This window comes from Polypterus senegalus, chromosome 2, assembly GCF_016835505.1.
Source record: "Polypterus senegalus isolate Bchr_013 chromosome 2, ASM1683550v1, whole genome shotgun sequence".
Lineage (NCBI taxonomy): Eukaryota > Metazoa > Chordata > Cladistia > Polypteriformes > Polypteridae > Polypterus > Polypterus senegalus.
Window position 1 is genome coordinate 272333145 of NC_053155.1, and position 23322 is coordinate 272356466.

The following is a 23322-nucleotide window of genomic DNA, read 5'->3' on the forward strand; positions in this document are numbered from 1 at the left end:
TTAGTGGGAGGGGTGGTACTGTCCATGGGAAGTTTCATGAAGACAGGCTTGTGGTAGGCCAAGGCGAGCTGCATAATCAGATGCTCATCACTGAATATGTTGCACCTCTGAGATTCAATGAGATTCATTGTTGAAAATTCTCACTCAAAGTTGAAGGTTGATCTACACATGATCAAAATGTATGTTGCAAGTCTATTGCAATTTGCACCCTGCTGTGCAGTACTGCACTGAAAATGTGCACAGCTCCTCCTCATTGAATTAAGCTTTGACCTCATTGTTACTCAGTAACTAAATCCTCTCCAGCTGGAACAACACTTCATCTATACACCGCAATAAAATCTTGGCTTCTGCTGAACACGTGCCACCCACTGCTGACAAATAAAAGCAATTCACTCTGTATTTTGAAATTTTCAAAGCTTGTTTTTAAATTCTTACATGTAGTCAGATTCACAGAGCTTCTGAAATTACACAGAGTGGGAAATGTAACTTTTTTTTCCCTTTCAAATTGATCAGAAATCAGTCCAATGTTCTGAAAAATGCCATTGCTTTTTCAAACCGCTGCCTAACATTTGTGCCATGTTCTTGAAGTTGCAAATTGAGCTTCTTTAAGTGTCTAGTTATACAGAATTGTGATGTGGGGCATGAACTCTACATCCTGCATGAAAGAAGAAAACTCTTCTGCTTTGGCAGACTTCTGCTTTTAAAGAAATTCCATTACCTCATTTTGCAGTGAGAAGCATTGCTCCAAAGCTTGCCCCTTGCTCAGCCATTGTACAGTACATCATTATACTGAAGGGGGTCCAAGTATTCCACTCCGCTGTCATTCAGCAACATTTTAAAAAGCTAATGAAACAAGCTTCAAGTGAAATGGGTGTCATTGATAATTTTAGTTAGTGTATCCATTGTTTCTTTCATCTTGCCAGAATGTTTTGTGCACAAAACAGTCAGATGAATTATATAGTATAGGAAATACAGTAGATAGCAGTATGCTGTGCAAAGCCTTTCACTTTGCCAGTAACTGGTCAGGTTTTGGAACATGCACTGGTACAGCTCGATGCCGCACCCACCACACAACAAAACTGCTTGGAATCCCGGTTGGCAACCCCCCAGTTAGATGTCCAGTCCCACCCCCCAGAAATGGCCGCAGCCGTCCCGCTCATGTCCTCAACAATGAGGATCCTCTTTGCCAGATCGCCCTCAGGGAATCATGCCACATGGCCGTAGTGCTGTAACTGACGCTGCCTCACAATGCAGGTAATTTTACCTCATTCAGGGCTACGTGAGCAACTGCTTGTTTGACACAAAGTCAAGCCAGCGGTATCCAAGGATTCTGTGAAGAGACACAGTACTGATGGAGTCCAATCTTCATCTCAAGTCACTGGATAGTGTCCATGTCTCACAACCATATAGCAAAACAGGAAGCACCAGGACACTAAAGACTTGGACTTTCATCCTTTTGTATATCAGGAGTGCGACACACCCCTTTCCAGCGACCTCGTGCCCCCCATGCATTCCTAATCCTTCTACTCACTTCATAGGAAGAGTCATCCGAGACATGAATGTCATTGCTGAGGTTAGTAAACCTATGAATGAGGTTGACATTCTCTTTGCCAACAGTTACACTACTGTTGGATGTGCCCAAGAGGTCATTAAAGGCCTGTATCTTGGTTTTTATTCAGGACACTCGCAAGCCCAGACACTTGGACTCCTCACTTAGTCTCTTGAGAGCCCTGATCAGAGCCTCCATTGACTCTGATCATAGCATCATTGGCAAGGTCAAGATCAGTGAATCTTTCTCCATCAACAGATACCCCACAGCCGCTAGACCCTGTGACCCTGCCCAACACATTGTCCATGCAAGCAATGACAGAGAAAGGAGCAAGAACACAACACTGACAAAACCCAGAATCAACTGAGGGAAAATGCAGAGGTTCTGCCTTCACTCTGCACAGCACTTGCAGTACAAGTGTAAAGGCCACTCATGATGTCTAGCAACTTTGGGGGGGATCACAGCTAAACCACTTGAGTCGAACGTTCTATGAAAATTGTCAAAGGTTGCAAAGAAACTCTGCCGATATACGCGTTTGCACTTGATGAAAACTGTGAGTGCCAGGTTGCGGTCGATGGCAAACCTCTTAGGCATAATACCAGACTGCTACAGTCGTAAGTGTGTAAGTAATTATCCCACTGTAGTTGCTACAATCTAGGAGATCACCCTTTCCTTTCCAGATGGGGGCGATAAGTCCAATTTTCCAGTCATTTGGGATCTCCTAAATGGAAGCAAAGATTGTTTGCATTGCTGGGAGAACAGTCTTCCCACCAGCCTGGAGAAATTCATCCCGGATACCACAGATCTCTGCAGCCTTCCGAACCCTCACTTAGTTCACCACCTATGCAATCTTGGTGAGATTGGGTGGTTTACAGCTAATAGGAGGATCAGCCTCAAAGCCGGACGATCCGCTTTAAACAACTGCTCAAAGTAGAAGCTTAAAGACTCACAACTTCTGTTCTATCAGCCGGCCTGATCATGACTCTCTGAGGAAAATATTCAGATGTGTGCAATGTTGTGTAAGCAAGACATGGGTCACTAGACCTTAGATGGTGTGTCACTTGCTCACAGATTCCTCTAACAAACACCTCCTTATCTGCCCTTTGAGCCCTTACAACTGACCCTCTCAGTTCCCGGTACAGACATGGGCAGCCATTGAGCCATGCACTGTGATTCCTCTAAGTGATATCTGGGATGCCCTGCGAGATGAACCATGTATATATAGATATATAATCCATGTCAAATCATCAAGTTGTATGCTTACTACATCCCAAACACCTGTATTTTTAATAAAATATTGCTAATAAACCATTCTGGAAAATTCTCTTGAATGAAAACGGAACAGTCTTAAGTGTGACGGAGCATCTGAATTGAAGACCCATTTCCCATGATTACATTTATATTCATAACCGTAAGATACAGTAGTTTTGGATTATTTAGCAGCAGCCTACTAACTTCATGCGTAAATTAAGCTTCTGGTTATTGAATCATTTTGGATATACACAAGGTATATTCTCTTCCTGATTCTTATAATCGTTTTTCTATAACTTTGTAATATTTACTCATCTCTCAGTGATTTCATGTGAAGCACCATGTTAGCCATTCAATAAACTCTTCCTAGGCTAAACTTCGGACTAATGGATGAGAGGCGTGTCTGTTTCAAGAACTCATTCCGGTTTGAGTGTGTTCCATTTTCATTCATAAGAGCTTTTTCTGGATGTAGTTTTATTCAGATACGATTCAATTGACCACGTGTTTAGAATGTTCTACATGTACAGCTGGAGTTCTTGAAATGTAAATTATGCAAAACCAGTAGTTGAAATTTTTTTCATGGAGTTTTTGATTTACTAGGTACTAGCAAAATACCCGTGCTTCGCAGTGGAGAAGTAGTGTGTTAAAGAAGTAATGAAAAAGAAAAGGAAACATTTTAATAATAACGTAACATGATTGACAATGTAATTGTTTTGTCATTGTCATTAGTTTTGCTGGCAATTATATACATATACATCCACATCATTTATGTATGTATGTATGTATGTGTGTATGTATGTATGTATGTATGTGTATGTATGTGTGTGTGTGTATATATTAGGGGTGGGACTCTATTAAAAAAAATTAATCTAATTAATTAGAGGCTTTGTAATTAATTAATCTTGATTAATTGTATGTAATCGCACAAGAAAATTTGCCCCAAAGCACAAATGTTCATTTTAATTTAAAAGGGTTTTAGTGGGTGACAGAATCAAATAGACATTGACAAGAATATTGTAAACTCAAGCTCTTTTAATTCCTGAAAAAAAAAAATGCATTTAAACTGCATTTCAATTCAAAACAGAAACAAAAATATCATCCCTGGCTAAAATTGGGCAGACTTAAAAAATAAAGTGGTTTTTTAAGTACTTTAAGTACATTTTCAGAATGGTATTGTCTTTAAATAATAATAAAAATTTCAACATAAAGTGCAGTTTTTCTTCTTAAAAAAATAAATAAATAAATAAGGCATAAAAGACATAAAAGGTAATCTGACCAGCTTCACCTTTAAACTCTGAGTAACCTTAGCAAAAATTATTTTGTACATTAAGCTAAAACAGTGTGATCATTGAACATTTTGTAATTAGATTTAATTAGAATTACTAACGGTCACGGAAGTCCAATGATCCCCAGTAAGAGCCACAAAGTCCGCTTTCTGTAATGCATCTAATTTTGCTTGGTTTTCAGTGTCATAAAGCAGTTGAATTTTACTTGAAATAGTCTTTCGGCACGGCAGTTGGAAAGCTGGATCACCTGACGCTAACTGTAGCACATTTTCTAACCCCCTTTCCTCCACCACTGTTAGTGGTCTACAGTCCAAAGCAATCCATTTTGAAAGAGAATTTGTAAGTTTGACCGATGTTGACTTACTAATTTTGGTCCTGAAGCCAGTCATTTCATCAGGTTTGGGCTGCCGACACCTTTTGTTGGTACTCAAACTCGTACTGCTAGTGCTAACAGCATACACAGTTTCTGTGCTCGCTGTAACATGTTTTGCATTTAGATGGCACCGTTTGTACAAAACCACGCTTTTATCAAGGCTTCCATCGGGTAGTCTTTTGAAATGAAATTTGCCTCCGATCAGTCCTAGCAACGCGCTTTCTTCCGACTCTTACATTTTTGTAGCTCTGATGTGTGCATCAATGTAGTCGGTGTACCAGGAAATCATGCATTGACAAAAGTTGCCCTTTGCTTGGAATGCAAAGTGTGATTAAATGCGTTATTTTCTTTAAAGTGTTATGGAGTACATGCATCGAAGCTTCTCAGCTGTGCTTGTGCTAAGAAAAGGAAACATTTTAAAAATACCGTAACCTGATTGTCAATGTAATAGTTTTGTGACCGTTATGAGTGTTGCTGTCATCAAGGATTTGATTATCATTTTTTCTTTCAGTCAGGTTCATATTTGGAGGATTTGTTGTGTTCAAGTTACATTCTGTGTTTGTCAACCGTTGTAAAGATAACAGGTTTCATTCATCGAAGTGTTCAGCACCCAAATCGGTACTTGTAAATGTAAGATGTTCAACAGGCATTTCCGGTATTAAGTTGTGGATTTGCCTGCGAATATTTAGCGAAAGCGTGTGTATGAACTTAATTTAATCTTTTCCAGTCCTGCAAAGTCAGTTGACGTGAGCCGCTCGGAGTACATGCATCGAAGCTTCTCATCTGTGCTCGTGCTATCTCGTGATGTCCACGGCTTTATTTAATGTTAGCTAAGACCCGGCACTTAAAAGTTTCTTGCTACAGCAATTTTAACTCCATTACAAAGTGATCCAAAGTCTCGTTTATACCTCGTGTCTTCTCATTAAACTTTTATCTCGCCAATACCGTTTTCGTTGTAGGCATGACAAACGGCAGCTGGAGAGTGTCTATAAACTTAATTTAAATTTACGATTCACACCGTGCTTTGTTTCCGCAGTAGCTGCACTTATGAATATGCTTGTATGCATCATCTGCTTCATAATATTTTGCTGCCTTCTCAGTTGTGAAATGCGTGTTTTGTTCAGCGCTCTTTGGAGCTCTTCCTTTTTCTCTATGTACTTACGTAGGAGGCGTGATGATTCGACACGGAACTCAGCCTCGCACTGCCATCGACCTGCAGTCTGTTACAGTATATGGGCGGAAATAGGTTCCAGTTATGACCATTACGCATAGAATTTCGAAATGAAACCTGCCCACCTTTTGTAAGTAAGCTGTAAGGAATGAGTCTGCCAAATTACAGCCTTCTACCTACACGGGAAGTTGGAGAATTAGTGATGAGTGACTGAGTGAGGGCTTTGCCTTTTATTAGTATAGATCTATGATTGCCAATGCTAGACAACTGCAAATGGTATCAAACTATCTACATTGTGCATGGAAACATGAGATTAGTTTTTTGTTTTTTTTCTAGTACGTGGAGTATGTATGTATAAAAAACTAGCAAACCCATGGCGTACCATATGCCGCATAATCAAGCCAATTTTTTAATGATTTTTAAGCACAGGGAGAAAATTAACATTTGAAAAATCAGTAATGTAATAAATCGGCAAGAAAAGCAACATTGTAACAATGCATGGAACGAACCAACACACAATTGTCCGTGACTGAAAACTGGCGGACCGCCATCGTGCCTTGTCCTGCCAGACGGAGGGATGCGTGTGGAACGGCAGGAGAGGAGAAGAACGTCCACTTGGCTCCCTCCGTCATGCTAGTCTGCTGATACGTCGTTCAGTATGCACTGCCCGCTCATGTGCCCACCTCCGACTCGTCACTTGAGTCGTTATCGTCTTTACTCAGTCCAGATGCACATGTGATTCACATAGACGTTTCATTGCTCTGTGCGGTTTTGGCTGCTTTTCTATATGTAATCCACCAAGACACCCGACCACAGTAGTAGCGAGGTGGGAGGGGGGTGTGCGCAAAGGGTAGGGACGCAACCAGTGGGAGCATATGAGTCGCACTTAGTGGGAATTCCACGGTTTGCAACCCAAGTGGGGTTCAATGGCTTACCCACGCCTCTCTGCACTAGGTAGACACACGCTCAATCTCATGCATGAATATTAATTGAATGCTAAACACCTCTGGAAAGACACGGTTGTCTAAAACGGGTTGGTGTGAGAATACAACAGTAAGCGAATGAAAAGCTGGAACTCTGGAGAGAGCAACATATAATTGTCCGTGAGTGAAGAAGACGCATGTTTGTCGCGGATGCGGATTGCTGTATGTAGCGTGTAAAACAGTTTGCTATGGTGCACGCAGTCGTGCGTCTTAACCGAAAACTCGATTTTTAAAGACTGTTTACTTCATTGTGTTTTAATCTCGGATGGAAAGGATTGTTTTAAGAATCCCATTGGATACCCCTCGCAAACCATTTTACATGCTGCATATGGCGATTCACCTCCACGAGAAACTTGCCTCTATGAACAATCAACGTGGCTCGGAGGTGCCAGGAGTTGGTGGGCGTGGCTCCTTCCTGCATGCGCCATAGGTGTCTTGCTTGTTGGTGGCTCAGTGAATCCACGCCCCTTCATGCGTGCTTTCCATGGTTGTCTTGCCTTAGTGAATTATATATATAGATGTACATTTTGGATGGAACATTTTTTATAAGTTAGAATTTGATTGAAGCACCTTTTACGGACAAGAGTTGGGTACTTCAAATCTGATTGTGTATCCACAAAATGTAGAGTAATTCAGTGAGCTGCACAGAGTGGTGAGGAGGCATTCTTCAGATGCTTTCATTTCCCTGGCAGAAAGTAGTAGTATGATTTTGGACAATCCCTTCGAGAAACCAAAGAGCTGAGATAGGATTCATCCTCCTTTTGTTCATTATCCAAATTGTTTAAGCCCATTTCCAGCCTCGTGAGGGTCCAAGTTTATCCCAGCAGCACTAGGTGCAAAGCAAACACTTGTTCTGAATAGGATGAAAGTCTTATCATAAGGCACTCTCATATGTGTATACACGTACACTCTCTAATACAAGTGTAAGTTTAGAGTGACTGTACTTGGTGTGTGGTTGTATGTGTGTGTGCGCCCTGCCCAGGGTTTGTTTCCTGTCTTGAGCCCTGTGTTGGCTGGGATTGGCTCCAGCAGACCCCCATGACCCTGTAGTTAGGATATATAGCGGGTTGGATAATGGATGGATGGATGTCTACCTAACATAAGGAAAAGAATCTTATTGTTGCAAACTCTCTACATAGAAATTTAATTTGAGGGCAAAGGGTCCAATAATTATATACTTTCAACCTTTATGAGTATAGCAGACAATTTACTGAGAAATGTAAACACAAATTTATCATCTTTGCAGCAAGGAATGAATTGGTCCGATAGTATTTCCTTGTCCCAAGAACATGACCTAACTCTATTCAAAACCATTCTGTTAAATAACCCCACTGAGGAATATTGAGTGAGTGAATGTTTTGTGCTGCCTTGGTCTTTAAACATGTTTTATGTATGGTAAGCATTGCTTTTTGTCCCTATACATTGCTTGTAAGCTTTGTAAAAAAACCTTTGCAATGATTGATTAGAAGTTATATGATGGTTACTTTGAGTTCAAGAAGGTTTCTTTGTCTTGCATCATTAGTTTGCTAGCTAAGCAACATGTTTGTAGCTGTTGATTTTTCAAAATCTTCTATTTTAGGTCAAGAATCTTCAGTCATAATCTTCAGTTGTCTTGAGGCATTCTTTGACTGTATGGAATGAGACATTTAAGTTATACTTTTTATTTCTTGCAGCTGACAGCAGCGCCACCCTTAAAGAACTGCAGTCGGTCTTTCAAGAACAAGAAATGACAGAAACGGTTCATAATGTTGAGAAAAATAACTGTCTTGTGACTTACTATGGCAAAAATGGCAGGTAAATTACTGCGTACAATGTCTTTTTTTTTTTTCTGCAGAGCTATTTATTTATGCATATGCATTATGTTTCCTCCTTTTAATAGAAGTATTGGTAGGCTTAACGTGTTTTTTGTTTTTAATACTTTTATAATGTGAAAATTGCAGTACACTATTAACTCCATTAAACTTTTAATTGGTTTCGGACTTAAAATTTCTGATAATGTCATTTTAAAATTGGGAGTAATATACAGCACTGGAATTTTTCTTCAATGTGTCTGGCTGTCTAATTGTCTTGTGTTGTTTCTATTGTGAGTTTCGCCTCTTTTTCTTGGTTTTTTTTCTCTCCTCTCTCACATGATTTCTTTCTCTCACTTGTTTCTCACTCTGTTTTTTCTACTGACTAGCTCAATATGACATCACACTACTTGAGCTTCACAATTAGGTATAAGTCATTAAAACTGCCACCACTGTCTTATCTGTCAGTACTTGAAATGATAATTGAATTTTTAAAAATTGATATCCTACAGACATGCTTCAGTTTTCTTTTACAGGGCATTATAAATAGTGTGCTGTGTGGGTTTTAGTGCAAGGTCATCACAGGTTGGTGCTTTTTTCCTAAACCAAAAGGAGTAAGGCATTGCCAGTCCTGCAAAACCAGGAAAAATGTATAAATATACATTTTCAATATTATTGGTACCTTTGCATTTAAAGTATATAACGTATAATATTTCCTGAAAAAAGTGGGCAGTGGATCAGCTTTTCTCTATATAAATTCCTTTTTTTAATGTGGAGCAGCACAGAATCGAACAATAATATTTAAGAAAGCAAATATGTGGAATTAGTATAAAACTGAAAAGTTACCATGACATTTTTTATTGCCATCCTTTTGAATGATTCAATCATTTTGTTTTTGAAGAAGTAGATATCCATTGCAGTGAAATTGAAATCACTCATAGTATATTTATGAATTTTGTTTTTAGGCAAGGTATCTAGACAATGAGATGATGCACTGATTGTGAAGCTGGTTAGAGTAGAGGCTTGTAGCCGTAAAGTTTACCCAGGACTAAGCTTGGAAACCACTTGTCAAGTCAAGTTGGGGAGCATGCACTGGTGCAGTGTGTTGCTGCGCACACCACACGACGAAACAGCTCAGGATCTCGATTGGCAACCCCCCAGGCAGACACGCGGTCTAGTCCCACCCTCTGGAAATGACCCTCTCTCTGCTACAGCTACGTGTTACGTGGGCGACCCTTTGGCCTGGTCCAGCCACTCGGATCCTCAACAATGAGGATACTGTGAACTAGATCAGCCTCTGGGAATCGCGCTACATGGCCGTAGTGCCACAACTGACACTCCCTCATTCGGCATGTCTCTGCCTTTTTTTTTAAATGACCAAAATGATGTGAACTGGCCATTGCAAAGATATTTCCTACAATAAAGTGTTTCTTTTTTAAATTAGAAAAATATATTGAACAGCCAGCTCATGAGGAGTAGTTCTAAATGTGTTTAATTATTTGAAAAAGAATTAAGGAAAATCTCCTGAATGTGCACACTGACATGCAGCAACCATATTGTTCTGAGATTTTTCAGATAAGGAAGTGTTTCAAGTTAGAGCATTAATAATAGTCACCGATTATAGCACTGGCGTTAGTTGTTAGTTAGCGCATCCAAGTGAAAATTTCACTGTGCTCTGTACATGTGACAGTAAACACCATGTAAAACTTTAATGTTTAAAATGCTTAAATGCATTTTAAATTTACTTTCATTTACTGTTCCTTATTGGCAATGCTGAGGACTAAAGAATGAAGAGAGCTGCCTGAGGCAATCCAAAAAACTCACCAAGCATGAAAATGCCAAAGGGAACACGGCCACCTTAGCATTCCTATTTGCAGTGTTCTGTTTGTTGCTCCTGGAGCTGGCAGTGACCTCCAATAACCTGCTTAGAAGGTGAAAATTGATGAATAGAAGTCTTTGAATGTTTGTGTGAATTGCTCAAAAAGACACAACAAAATTAATCAAAAGAGCTTAAAGTTGAACTGGAGTGAGCTGAAATGATGGTTTACAACCAAACCATACATGGCAAACTTAACTGGGAGGGAGAGGGCCAATGAAGTTCCACTGTTGAAAGAGAAACTTAGAAAGTTGAGACGTAATCTTTCCCCCTGCCTACCTAGAATAAACAAAATCCTTCTGAGAAAATGTTAAGTGGACTAATGAAATAAAAAAGAGCACTTTGGCAATGCAGACAAGTGATTTATTTATAGGCAGTAAAATTAGGCTTAATTATAAAAAAAGGAGCACTCTATTCTGTTAAATATGAAGAAGGGTCCATAATGATGTTGGTATTATAAAATTATAGACAAAATATGGTAAAAAAAGGTTTAAAGCCTTCTGAAAGATCCACAAAGCAGGTCAGGACCTTCTTGAACCTTGCTAGAAGTGGCTTTATCCCAAGCAGCCAGTCCTCCACTGCCACAGAGACTCTGATCTACATACCCCCAAAAATGTGGAGCTGGTTTTCTTCTTCTTCTTCTTTTGGCTGCAGAGCTGGTTTTAAAAACTCAAAAATGCTATACAAGCGAGAGGACCTGTAAAACCTATGACTCAATCATACAAAGTCCCCAAAAGAATCTTTATAAATCAAGATTTTATTTGAATGAAAGTGAAAAAGCACAAAAAGTGTCCAAGGCAAGTAGGATATGCTTAAAAAGGAAATTCAAGGTGAAGAACTCCCAATACGAAATCAGAAACGATAATCCCAAAAACAGAAGCATGAATATCGATACACCAGAAAAATCTAAAGAAAAAAATACCTCACTCCAAGTAACACTCTAAGAGACCCTGAGGGAAGCCATCTCATCCACCAGAATATAAAGTTTCAGGTGTGACGTTATGGTAGCCCTGCTTCTTGGGATTTCCACTCATGGAGCACAATAAACCTATATAAACTTAGAGAAACAATATTTAAATACTAAATAATATGCAAACATTACAGAAATTACATAAAAACCATTGAAAAAATCAAAAAAGCAAAAACCCACAGTAAACAAAGTACACATATGCCCCTGGCTGAAATGACAGTTGGGCCTTTTTTGCTGCTGCTGGTACTCCTAGCTTTGAGCATGCTAAGGGACTTAAGACATCAGACCAGGGAATTTTGGAGCAGAATGTGTTGCCCAGTATTAAAAAAACTAAACATGGGAAAAGATCATGGGTCCTCCAGTGGGACACTGACCTAATGCACATGTCGTAACGCATAATAGAATGGTTGAAAATGAAATCATAGACTGTGTTAAACTGGCCAACAATGAGTCATAATGTCAGTCATATTGAATACCTTTAGAAAGAGCTGATATCCGCTGTTAAAAGGAATCCTACAAGTGTGTGTGTGTGTGTGTGTGTGTATGTATGTACAGTTTGTGCAGTCTCCTCCACAATTATTGGCACCCTTAGTAAAGATGAGTAAAAAGGGTTATGTTTTTAAAAAAAAAAAACCTTTTGGTCAAGTACCTGAATCTTACACTGAAAACAAATGAGAGAAATCCAATTCTTAGGGGGAAAAAAATCCCTCCTCAAGAAATAATTTGTTTTAACAAAATCACATGTGCCACAATTATTGGCATCCCCAGAAATTCCTATGAGCAAAGTATAACAGTAACTTAACTGTTTCACTGGGGTATAAATATGAAGCAGCACAGAGGCCAAATTTCCTTATTCATTCATCAACATATGAAATATAAGAGAATACACAATTTAAATCAGAGAAAAGTGTGTCGACGTTCATAAGTCAGAGAATGGCTGTAAAAAAATTGCTACTCTCCTGAAAATTCCCATGTCAACAGGGCAATAATTTAAAAAGTTGAAATCAACTGGATCTGTTATCGCATTTCCTGTAAGAGGATAAAAGGTTTATATTGCCCCATCCCCTCAAACACACACACACACACACACTGAGGCAGGATGGTAAGAGAGGGAAAAAATCTCCAAGGATCACTAATGTAGAAATTTAGAACAAAGTAGCTTTATTTATTGGAAGGCATTATAGAGAAAAGCTCATCTTGTCTTTTAACCACAAACATAAATGCCTGGAGTTTGCTAAACGCTACTGAAACTTTTGACTGAAACTGTATTATGTGGTACAGAAAAAATGAAAAATTTGCTTATTGGCAACATACACTCAAGGTGGGTTTGGGTTAAAAAGAAGGAGGGCTATACCGAAATGTTCCTGATCTCCACTGTCAAGTATGATAGATGTTTTGGGGCTGTTTTTCCTTTAAAGGCCCTGGGAGACTTGTTAGGGCTTATTGTATCATGGTCTCCATGAAATGCCAGGAGATTTTAAATTTAAATCTGGCTGCCTCTGTCAAGAGACTAAAACTGGGTTATCGTTGGATCTTCCAGCAGGACAATTATCCAAAACATGTGTCCAACACAAAAATGGTCAAAGAATCACAAAATCAAACTTCTGTCATGGCTGTCTCAATCACTGGACCTAAACTCCAGTGAAAACCTCTTGGGTGAGCTGAAGAGGAGAGTGTACAAAAAAGGATCTAGGACCCTGGATGATTCTGTAAAGAGTAGTTGTTTCAGATTCCATGCTGTATGTTCTCCATCCTTATAAGGTGTAATAGGAAAATACTTAGTGCTGTTTTATTGGCAAAGAGAGGTTGTATAACATATTAAATGCAGGGGTGCCAATATTTGTGGCATGTGTGGTTTTGTTAAAAAGTCATTTTTTTCTCAGAATAAATTTACTTCAGTTAAAGGTTGGATTTCTCATTTTTTTTCTGTGTGAGATTAAGGGATTTGTGATCTCTCTCTCTCTCTCTCTCTCTCTCTCTCTCTCTCTCTCTCTCTTTCCATAACACTTTCTTTACTCTTTATCAGAAGTTCCAATAATTTTGGATGGGACTGTATATAATTGCGTAATGTCTGTATTTTTTCATTAAATGGATGACTTGGGTGATATATTACCACCCCTTTTCTACTGATCTGGCATGATGGGCAATGCCGAATTTAATCTATGAATCCAGGCCCTAAATTAGGAGCAGTCTCCTAGTGAAATATTGAAATCTGTTAAGAGATCCGAGGAAGAACTGCTTACAGGCACAAAGACACCACAGATGTGATTGATTTTACACTACAATAAATCGAAGCTCTTGCATCTTTCATGCCTATGGCTCAAAGTGCTCAGCCACTCTAAAGATGATGCGTAAGCATGTCTGGGAGGTTTCTTTCAATACTAACACTCTAATGTTACTGTAAGATGATTCAGGTGCCAGTTTTGATGTATACAAGGTAAAGACTTGGATTATTTTAGAAAACTATGCCTGCGATGAAGTTCTAAATATTGTTATTTGTATTTAGAGCCATCTAGAGGTGCAGTGGTTGGTACTGTTGCTTAATTGTCCTTGGTTTGAGTTCTTTGCCTAGTTGCTGTTTCTTCTCCAGCGGTTCTGGTTTTACTCCCACAACCCAAAGACGTATTAAATTGATTATTCTAAATTGTCCTTTAAAGAAGGAGCTGCTGGTATAAACCTGTGGCCCCTGCAACCCTGAATGAAATTAACCAGATTTAAGAATACGATGATGTGGTTTATTCTCATATTATTTTAAATAAAATTAAACCTACTGGGATCCTGAGGTAATTTGTCATGTGGTGGGGGCAGTAATGCACTGTATCAGTGTGAACTCCCAATCTCTACAGCATCATAATATATTTCCTTCAAGTTGAAATGATGGAAAGTCATGCAGGTATAAAACCATTATTTTTTGGGTAAAAAGTGAGTTAAATATAGGACTTCATGAAATAATGCAACAACTGCACATAGTTGGCTATTAAGCTGTAAACCACAAGGCTGATACTTCTTTTTCTACCCTTGACTCACTCTGACCTTAAATGTGTTTCTTAACCTGCTTGTACTTCAAATTAAGAAATGTTGAAACTGTACATTCATGATTTGAAAGTTGGTTTTGATGAATGTCCTGGATTTCCTGGCCAGTGCGGAATCCTTGTTTATACCCGATTTTTTTTTTTTTTTTCCTTTTATAAAAACATTGCATGATTTTGAGCATGACAATATGTGTACACCAAAAAAAAAAAACAGATTTATAAAACCTTGAGTATGCATATTTCTGTGCAATTTAACCTTTATAAGATCACAATCACCTCATAAATGTGCATTCAGGAACATACCTCAAACCCCATCCAGTTCCACCCTGATACAACCATACTGTATATGAACCATTCCGCTCACCCTCATACATTCACAATGTTGCAGACCTTCATTGGCAGGTAAATCGGCCACATGACACATTCAGCAATGTGAGACAAAGGTTCTCAACTCTTAAATTAGAGGCACACAAAGAAACTTTTCTTTTGGGTCTAACCGCGAGTGTCCGCAACAAGCGCAAATATGTTGAATGGCAATATGTTACTGCTGCTGTAAATGTCATGAGCTTCAGCCACAGCATGCCTGAACTAAATTGAAAAAAAAAAAAAGGTCTGATCTCTGCAGATCACTGTGTGTAATGGGAAGAGGAGAACAAAACACACATCTAAGCTCTCTGATTTCTGTCTGCGTTAGGCATCTGTAATTGAAGATGCCTTTTTATGCTGCATTATGCCAGAGCAGTCCTGCCTTTTTATGTTGCCAACATAATTATATGTATATGCACCCCCACACCATATGAAAACTGGATGTAGCACTTTGTCAGTCAGTCAAAGAATTCTAGCACAGCAGTTATGACCAAGTGAAGCTTGGCTGAGCTATTCCTGACCAGTCGGCCAGTTTCCTGAGAAGTGACAAAAGGTAGTCTTAAACTGACAAAATAACTGATGGGTGGGGTAAATTTTTTCAGTGCAAATGCGCAGCATTTAAAAAAAAAATAATAATAATGTAAACACTAAAAGGGAACTAAAATGCAGTCTGTGCATCGTATTCATCACATTTGATCTTTAATATGTTTGTCACATCAACTTGCATTATAACAACAGCTTGGTGTTGTAAGTTATTATGCATGCGAGTCATCATTTATCTGATTTGGCTGCATTTCCCCACTTGATCAAGCGTGTCATCATTTGTCGGTTTTTCCAAAATGTTGCATACACAAGGGTCAGAGTTGCCGTAAATATGCACACTTTCCCCCATCAGGTTTTATTTTATAAATTCTGATGTTTGCGTATGGAGGCGTTGTGTGTATGCAAGCTTTATAAATGAGGCCTCTGGTCTTTCACAGTAATCATAATGATATCAGTGGGTCTCTTCGGGACTTTCAATACATGTGTTTTCCTTGTTAGGACACAGAGTTTTGACTAATGTCCTATTCTAGGCAGTGAACAATTTGTTGGAGGTACAGACACATCACTAGTTTTGTATCCTTTCTGTGATCTTTTGCCTTTTTATCAGTTTGCCTCTCACTTTCCTAGAATGTTACTTAGGTTTCATTTTAATGCAGAATGGAGGTATCTAACTGATATGACAGTGACTTCAGTGGTGTACTGACAGAGGTTCATGATGTACAAATTATTTAGCCATTAGAACAATTTCTTTAACATGTTGAAGCTAACTAATGCAGAGCAATATGTTACAGTTTTTAACTTTCTCTGTGATACCTATTGAAAACTGGTTTTGTCTTAAAAATTTTTCATCTCCACCACGTGCATTTGCTAAAAAATATGTATTAGATCAAGATGCCTTTTTATTTGTAATCCAGCAACACTTATGTATAAAGGTCTAAATACTTGTGTAAGGCTCTCTATGAATTGTTTCCTTTTCTATTAATCTTTATATGTTAGATGCAGCTCTTTTGATAAAAAACCTTCATTTGCATCTGCCAGAGCCCATGATATGCTTTGACTTTTCCGGTTCTCCACTCCATTCCATTATTTCAAGGACAGAGCTTGAGTCTGAATATAAAGCTGCTGCAGGAGCATGCAGCTTCAGAATAGTTATTTTTTTGTTTTTGTATGTGTTTAACAAATTACTTTAGGAATTCCAATTAATCTGACTGAATGCTAAAGAGATCTAATAATTCAGTAGGGCTTTTGGGGAAAAAAGAATAAAGGCATGAATGTTTCTGTATATGCCACCACTTCAGCGACTGTTGTAAGATGTTGTTCTACTGTTACAACAAGCTCAAAGCAACATATAGGATGCTAGTTGTCCTTTTGAAACCAGGTCAACACACTAGCAATTCATTATTGATTATACCCTGGAGTTCAAAACTAATACAGTAAATGAATGCTCTACTTACTTTGCAGAATTAAAAAGCATACAGATATTAGGCAGTAGATGAGCTTTAGCAAAATGGCTGGTCAACAAGGTCAGTGTATGTGTGTCTGTCCTCGTGAATGTTTTTATTCTAATGGTGTAGCAGCTAAGTATGCTTATCACAAAAGTGGCTGTTTTGACCTGTGATGAAGTAATGAGGAAAATGGAACTCTTTATCATAGTAGGTGATGTGCTTGGCTAGAATAAGGAGGTGGACACTTAAAAAAACAAAATGATCCTAAAAGCATACCCTACAATGGTAGCGCTTCAAATTAAGAAATATGGAAACAAATGTATACATTCTTGAAATTGTTTTTGATGGAAGTGATAGACTTTTCAGACATGTAACTGATACACCTTTATTCCACTCTTGGGTGCTGGTCCTTGTTGGTTGGTCATTCTGGGTGATTGTTGGCCTTTTGATGACTGACTTCCTTCTCAAGTATTTTCTCACTTTTTGTGGATGGTCTATGAGAGACCAAGGCACATTGCTTTATTTTTTTACCCTTTTCCTGTTCATTGTATTTTTTTTTTTTCCTCTTTACCAGCAATTTCTCCAGAATGTTCTTTTTTTTAGTCTCCATTTTTATATTGTCTGTCAGGTTTATTGTGTGAACATTTTGTTATTGTGAAATGCTTAATGATATAGCGTTAATACACAATAAATGGGGAACAATCTCCCGCTTATAGAGTGAAGTTTGCTATTATGTCTTTTGTGGTGTTTCCTTTAATTCAGTTAAGTGAATATAATATAATGCTTTTGATAATCTTAAATGCTTGTCTCGTTAGTGATGGGTGTTTAAACCCTGAGCTGAAATTGTTTTTAATTAAAATTCTAGTCAGGGTAGATTGTTTGTTTGTGAAATGAATCATGTTTTGCATCTGAACCAAATTCATCTGAGCTTATCTAATAACAAAGCAGAATGCAGATGTGTTTTGTGTGAATATAGAAACAGGAAATACAATCTAAATCCTTAAATCAGATGGGCAAATCCTTTTTCCTGGCTCCAAATTGTGGCCTAAATTAAAATTCTTTACAGATTTTTTTTTTATTAATAAATATTTAAGAAAATTTTACAACAGTGAGTAATGCATTTTCAGTGTTCAGTATACATTTTGATTTTGACAAATCCAAATTCTGTATAGATTGTAGATGCAGCATTGGTGGTGCCTGAAGGTTGTCCTTATCTCCTGTAAGGCTGCCAAACGCGGCTGATCCCTAAATATTAACGGGCACTGTGCTTTACAAAGTAGCTTGGCTCGAAAGCATCTTGTCTCCTGCCTTAATAAAGGTTTGGCTGTAATCAACATTTTTATCTGGGGAAACTGTCAAAAGTGGACAAACTCTGCTGTGGTAGGACACTGATCTTTTGAATATAATCCCTTGTAACGATGGAGTGAGATTCCATGTCCAGTCTGCTGGGTATTCAGATTGATGATCAAGTCTCACAATTACAGAGTTGTCCAAGGGTTTTTTTTAAATAGATAAAAAATGGTTTCTCTCTTTTCAAGCAACAAGCTTAAAGCTGCCGAATGTGTTGAACATATTGTGAGTCCAAATAAAACAAGGAAGCATCTGCTGATTTTTGGTGCCTTTGAAAATGCAAAAAAAAAAACTATTTCTTTTTGCACTACTTTGGCCGTGGCTGAAATTACATATCTGTATCATCTAGAAACTGGCTACTTATCTCCGTCCAGGTGTGGCTGCAGTGGGTGGGAGGTGGTGGTGTGTTTTGTATTTTTTTTTTGTTGTTGTCTTCCCCCACTCCCAAGATCTGCTTTTAATTGGAACTATCTTAATTAAGTATGCACTTACAGTATTTACTAGTTTAGAGTTTTATTGGTATTTAGCATTTGACAGAAATTTTAAAAAATGATATAATTAAATATTGAAGAGATAGACATTTTGCCTTTAATGCCCTGGCTATTTAATCAGTTGCCTCCTAATAATGTGACAGTCAGAGAAATTCCAGCTGCTTCTCTTGGTCCATCTTTGGTAAAATAATAAGCATAAACTTGGGTGTGGGAGGAGGGGTCCATATGACCAAAAATAGACATTGTCCAAAATATTTATTTATGAATAATTCTCATAATATAAAGTAAACAATGCTTTTAAATTAAAGTGCAATCTAAAATGATTGCTGAAGTATCAGAATGTTGTACCTACACTTGTGTTTTATTTAAAGGAAATAAATGGAAAAAAACATACATGAATAAATAAAATTAAAAACAAAAGAGCTGCAGTATTCATATACTTATTTATTTGTACTTAACAGTGTTTAACCCAACATTTCCTAAAATAATTTGCTTGCTCTATGTCGGTAATATAATTTCATCTTCTTCTGTGGCTTTACCATTATTCTCATTGCCCAGCATCGAGCTAGAAGGTTAGGTAGCTTCTATTAGCCAATATGTTTCAGCATTTAACATTATTTCTGTTTTGTTGATGGCTAGTTAACAAAGGATTGCACAACACATTAGCTCTTTGCTAAGATTTATATGCCTATGAGTCTGTAACATTGAACTGAGTACAAATTCTGTCAGCTAGTTCTTGCTGTATGACGTGGACTGAAGTGGAGCCGTAAATTCTTTACAGCACAGGACATAAGTTTAGAACAGCAGACAGGAGTGGGTTGTTGAGTAATTAGATTTGGAACTAAAAAGATATCCACCTTATTCTACTTTCAGTTACTGAATACATTTTAAGAACTCACTGTTTTTGCTGTTGTGTGCCTGTTATTTGGCCAGGGAGAAAGCATACGGCAAAAAGCTGTTCCCAGATGATTGCTGGAAGTGGCTAAAAATGCGACCAACAGTGAATAGGTTAACAGTAGTACTTCCATTAAAATAACAAAGGGAAAATTCCTTGCATGCCAATTATTTTTCTATTCTCATTGATAAGAGAGGAAACATGTCTGTTTAAAAACTATGAGCATACAGTAAACAATAAGTAAGGCAACTAACTCACTTATTATGCACTGTACTAACTGCCTTGCAAATATATCTGAAGGAAGAAATGTGTGGGTTTTATTTTTTAAGATGTTCAACCTTATGATGACTTTGTTTTTCTTTTAATTTATTTAAACCGTACTTGGATGCCACTTCAAGGCATGTATACTGTGCAAAGCAAGATATATGCTGGGTGTGGTAATTCAATTGCTTCTGGATTTAAGTAAGCAGGATGAAACATTTACCATTTTTATTTTTAAACTCATCCCACACAGCTGTATAGACAGAAGATCACCAAACGATGTTATTGAAAGTGACCCAGCATGTGGTTGAATAAGATTCTGGGAGTTTTAAAATTTCTTCTGTATCATGTTTTCCCCAAGTCCTAGTACAGAGCTGTATAAAACATTAACAACATAGAAGAAAATAAAAGATACACTCTTAGATTTGGAAATTATATGATGAAAAACACAGATATCACTTACTGTTGCCTTCCTGACTAGAAAATGAGTGTAAGAATGGGCCATTTAATTGCAGGAGTAATCATTAAATGGATTCGGAGAGTGTCAGTTAACAAAGGTTAGACACAGATACAAATGACAGGAGCAGTTATTTCAGGGCTATTTTTGCTTTGCTAATCGTTAGTAAAACTTTCCAAAGCTACATCAGGACAGCTTAGTTATACAACTTAAACTTCTTTAATAACAGATTTTCTAGATTAACAACACAAAAGCATAAACTGACAAATAACTTAATGTTTAATTAGCATAGGAGTCCAATGAAAAGCTTGAATTGGTTGGAACAAAACCTGGCTCCCACTGTGGCCCTCTAAGGCCTGAACTGAGTAGCTGAGATGTAGATGATGCCTATTGTCTTGTCCATTTATATTCATCTATATTATCTGCATGTAGAATTTAATTGTTTTTGTGTGTGTGTATAAGATGAGAAAATAACCAGACAGGGCTTAGGGGTTTCCTGGAAAACCGTCTGGAGGTCAGCCAAACTTAAGTCATAGAACTATATCCCGTCCTACATGCCCACTCAAACACACGACCGGCTAGGTATATCCTGTGAATAGCCTAGTCAGTATTTGCACAATCGCTACGCAAGTTGCCGCGATAATGTCGGGTGAATAAAATCGAACATTGAATCAGCATCAAATTTCTTGCAAATTTCCATTGTTTCTGTAAAGCAGTTTTTGACTGACAAAAACATTCCTGTCCTTGATCATCCTCCCTATTCGCCCAATTTTAGCTCCCTGTGATTTTTACTTGTTCCCGAAAAGCAAAAGTGACCTGAAGGGAACACCTTTTTCTTCAGTGGATGAAGTGAAGACAGAAACGGCAAGCCTGTTGAAGAGCCTCAAGCAAGAAGACTTCCAGCACTGTTTCAATCAATGGAAGATGCATATGGAATGGTATAGAGATTGGGAGGGGGGAGTATATACAAGGTGACAATGTTTAGAATGCTGTAATTCATCAATACATTTTTTTTTTCCACCAATCCGGTATTTTTTTGTGTCTCACCTCGTATTTATGTATGTATGTATGTCTGTGTGTCTTTGTATATATAATAAATATACACCATTGTGCAAATATTAATTGAAACAGCCTCTGAAAACAAAAAAAATCTGTTTTGATCTTATTTTTATTAGGAGTAATATACAGTTAGGTCCATAAATATTTGGACAGAGACAACTTTTTTCTAATTTTGGTTCTGTACATTACCATAATGAATTTTAAATGAAACAACTCGGAAGCAGTTGAAGTGCAGACTTTCAACTTTAATTCAGTGGGTTGAACAAAAAGATTTCATAAAAATGTGAGGGAACTAAAGTATTTTTTTAACACTATCCCTTTATTTCAGGGGCTCAAAAATAATTGGACAAATTGAATAACTGGAAATAAAATGTTCATTTCTAATACTTGGTTGAAAAACCTTTGCTGGCAATGACAGCCTGAACTCATGGACATCGGCAGATGCTGGGTTTCCACCTTTCTAATGCTCTGCCAGGCCTTTACTGCAGCGGCTTTCAGTTACTATTTATTTGAATTCATTCAACTGCTTCTGTCCTGTGTTACATCATCAATAAACACTAGTGTCCCAGTGCCACTGGCAGCCATGCACGCCCAAGCCATCACACTGCCTCCACAGCGTTTTACAGATGATGTGGTATGCTTTGGATAATGAGCTGTTCCACGTCTTCTCCATACTTTTTTCTTGCCATCATTCTGGTAGAGGTTGATCTTGGTTTCATCTGTCCAAAGAATGTTTTTCCAGAACTGTGCTGGCTTTTTTAAATGTTCTTTAGCAAAGTCCAATCTTGCCTTTCTATTCTTAAGGCTTATGAGTGGCTTGCACCTTGCAGTGCACCCTCTGTATTTACTTTCATGCAGTCTTCTCTTTATGGTAGACCTGGATATCGATACGCCTTCCCTCAGGAGAGTGTTGTTCACTTGGTTGGCTGTTGTGAAGGGGTTTCTCTTCACCATGGAAATGATTCTGCGATCATCGACCACTGTTGTCTTCCGTGGACCTCCTGGTCTTTTTGCGTTGCTGAGTTCACCAGTGCTTGCTTTCTTTATCAGGATGTACCAAACTGTAAGATTTTGCCACTCGTAATATTGTAGCAATTTCTCGGATGGTTTTTTTCTGTTTTCGCAGCTTAAGGATGTCTTTCACCTGCATGGAGAGCTCCTTTGACCGCATGTTGTCGGTTCACAGCAAAATCTTCCACATGCAAGCAGCACACCTCAAATCAACTCCAGGCCTTTTATCTGCTTAATTGATAATAACATAACGATGGACTTTCCCACACCTGCCCATTAGATAGCCTTTGAGTCAATTGTCCAATTACTTTTGAGCCCCTGAAATGAAGGGATTGTGTTAAGAAATGCTTTAGTTGCCTCACATTTTTATGCAATCTTTTTGTTCAACCCACTGAATTAAAGCTGAATGTCTGCACTTCAACTGCATCTGAGTTGTTTCATTTAAAATTCATTGTGGTAATGTACAGAACCAAAATTTGAAAAAAGTTGTCTCTGTCCAAATATTTATGGTCCTAACTGTACTCATACCAAGTAGTGTCGTACAGAATAGAACTTTAGGGACCATCAGATCTTCACTCAGTGTTATTTTAGAGACACTAGGTGAATAGGATTAACCAGCTTGTTTGGCTGAATTGTCTGTTCTTGTTAAAAAGTTTTATTATAATATTCAACTTAATATATACTTAATACTACTCAATGTCAGTAGACAGCAAAGAAACTGAGCACAGCTTTCTTTTGCCAACTTTTGATGGACAATCCTGTGTAAGTTATCAACAAAGGTTTGGGCTTAGGTGCTCTAAATAAGCCAATTGTATGATGTCTATTTATAATGTGACAGTGAGAGATCCATTTTTAAAGTATACATTTCTATCCAAAGCTGTAAAATCTCTTGGTGAACACTAGTGTACATGTCTGATGGTGGCACATTTTAAAACATTAGAACATTTTCATAACACTGGTGTGCTTATATGGAGTCTGATAGAAATTATAGCTAACTTCACTGTGTCTGTTTGTCATGCATCTCTAAATATGTTTGTCATTTTATTTTCAATGAAATGCAAATGTATAAATGGCTATTCTGGTTCTTCTATAACATTATTCACTAATTTTGAAGGTTATGGTTCTTGAATTAGTGGGCTGGTTCAAGTTTATTTACAAGTGGT

At 37.9% G+C, this 23322-nt stretch overlaps 1 protein-coding gene across 2 annotated transcripts in view; it reads left to right on the top strand.

Moving 5' to 3' along the window:
• sms (spermine synthase) overlaps positions 1-23322 on the top strand; it is a 129593-nt gene that overhangs the window by 41390 nt on the left and 64881 nt on the right. For both annotated transcript variants that reach the window (XM_039745577.1, XM_039745578.1), the window contains exon 2: positions 8287-8407. In XM_039745577.1, the coding sequence (XP_039601511.1) occupies positions 8287-8407 (121 nt within the window). The remainder of the gene's footprint in view (positions 1-8286; positions 8408-23322) is intronic.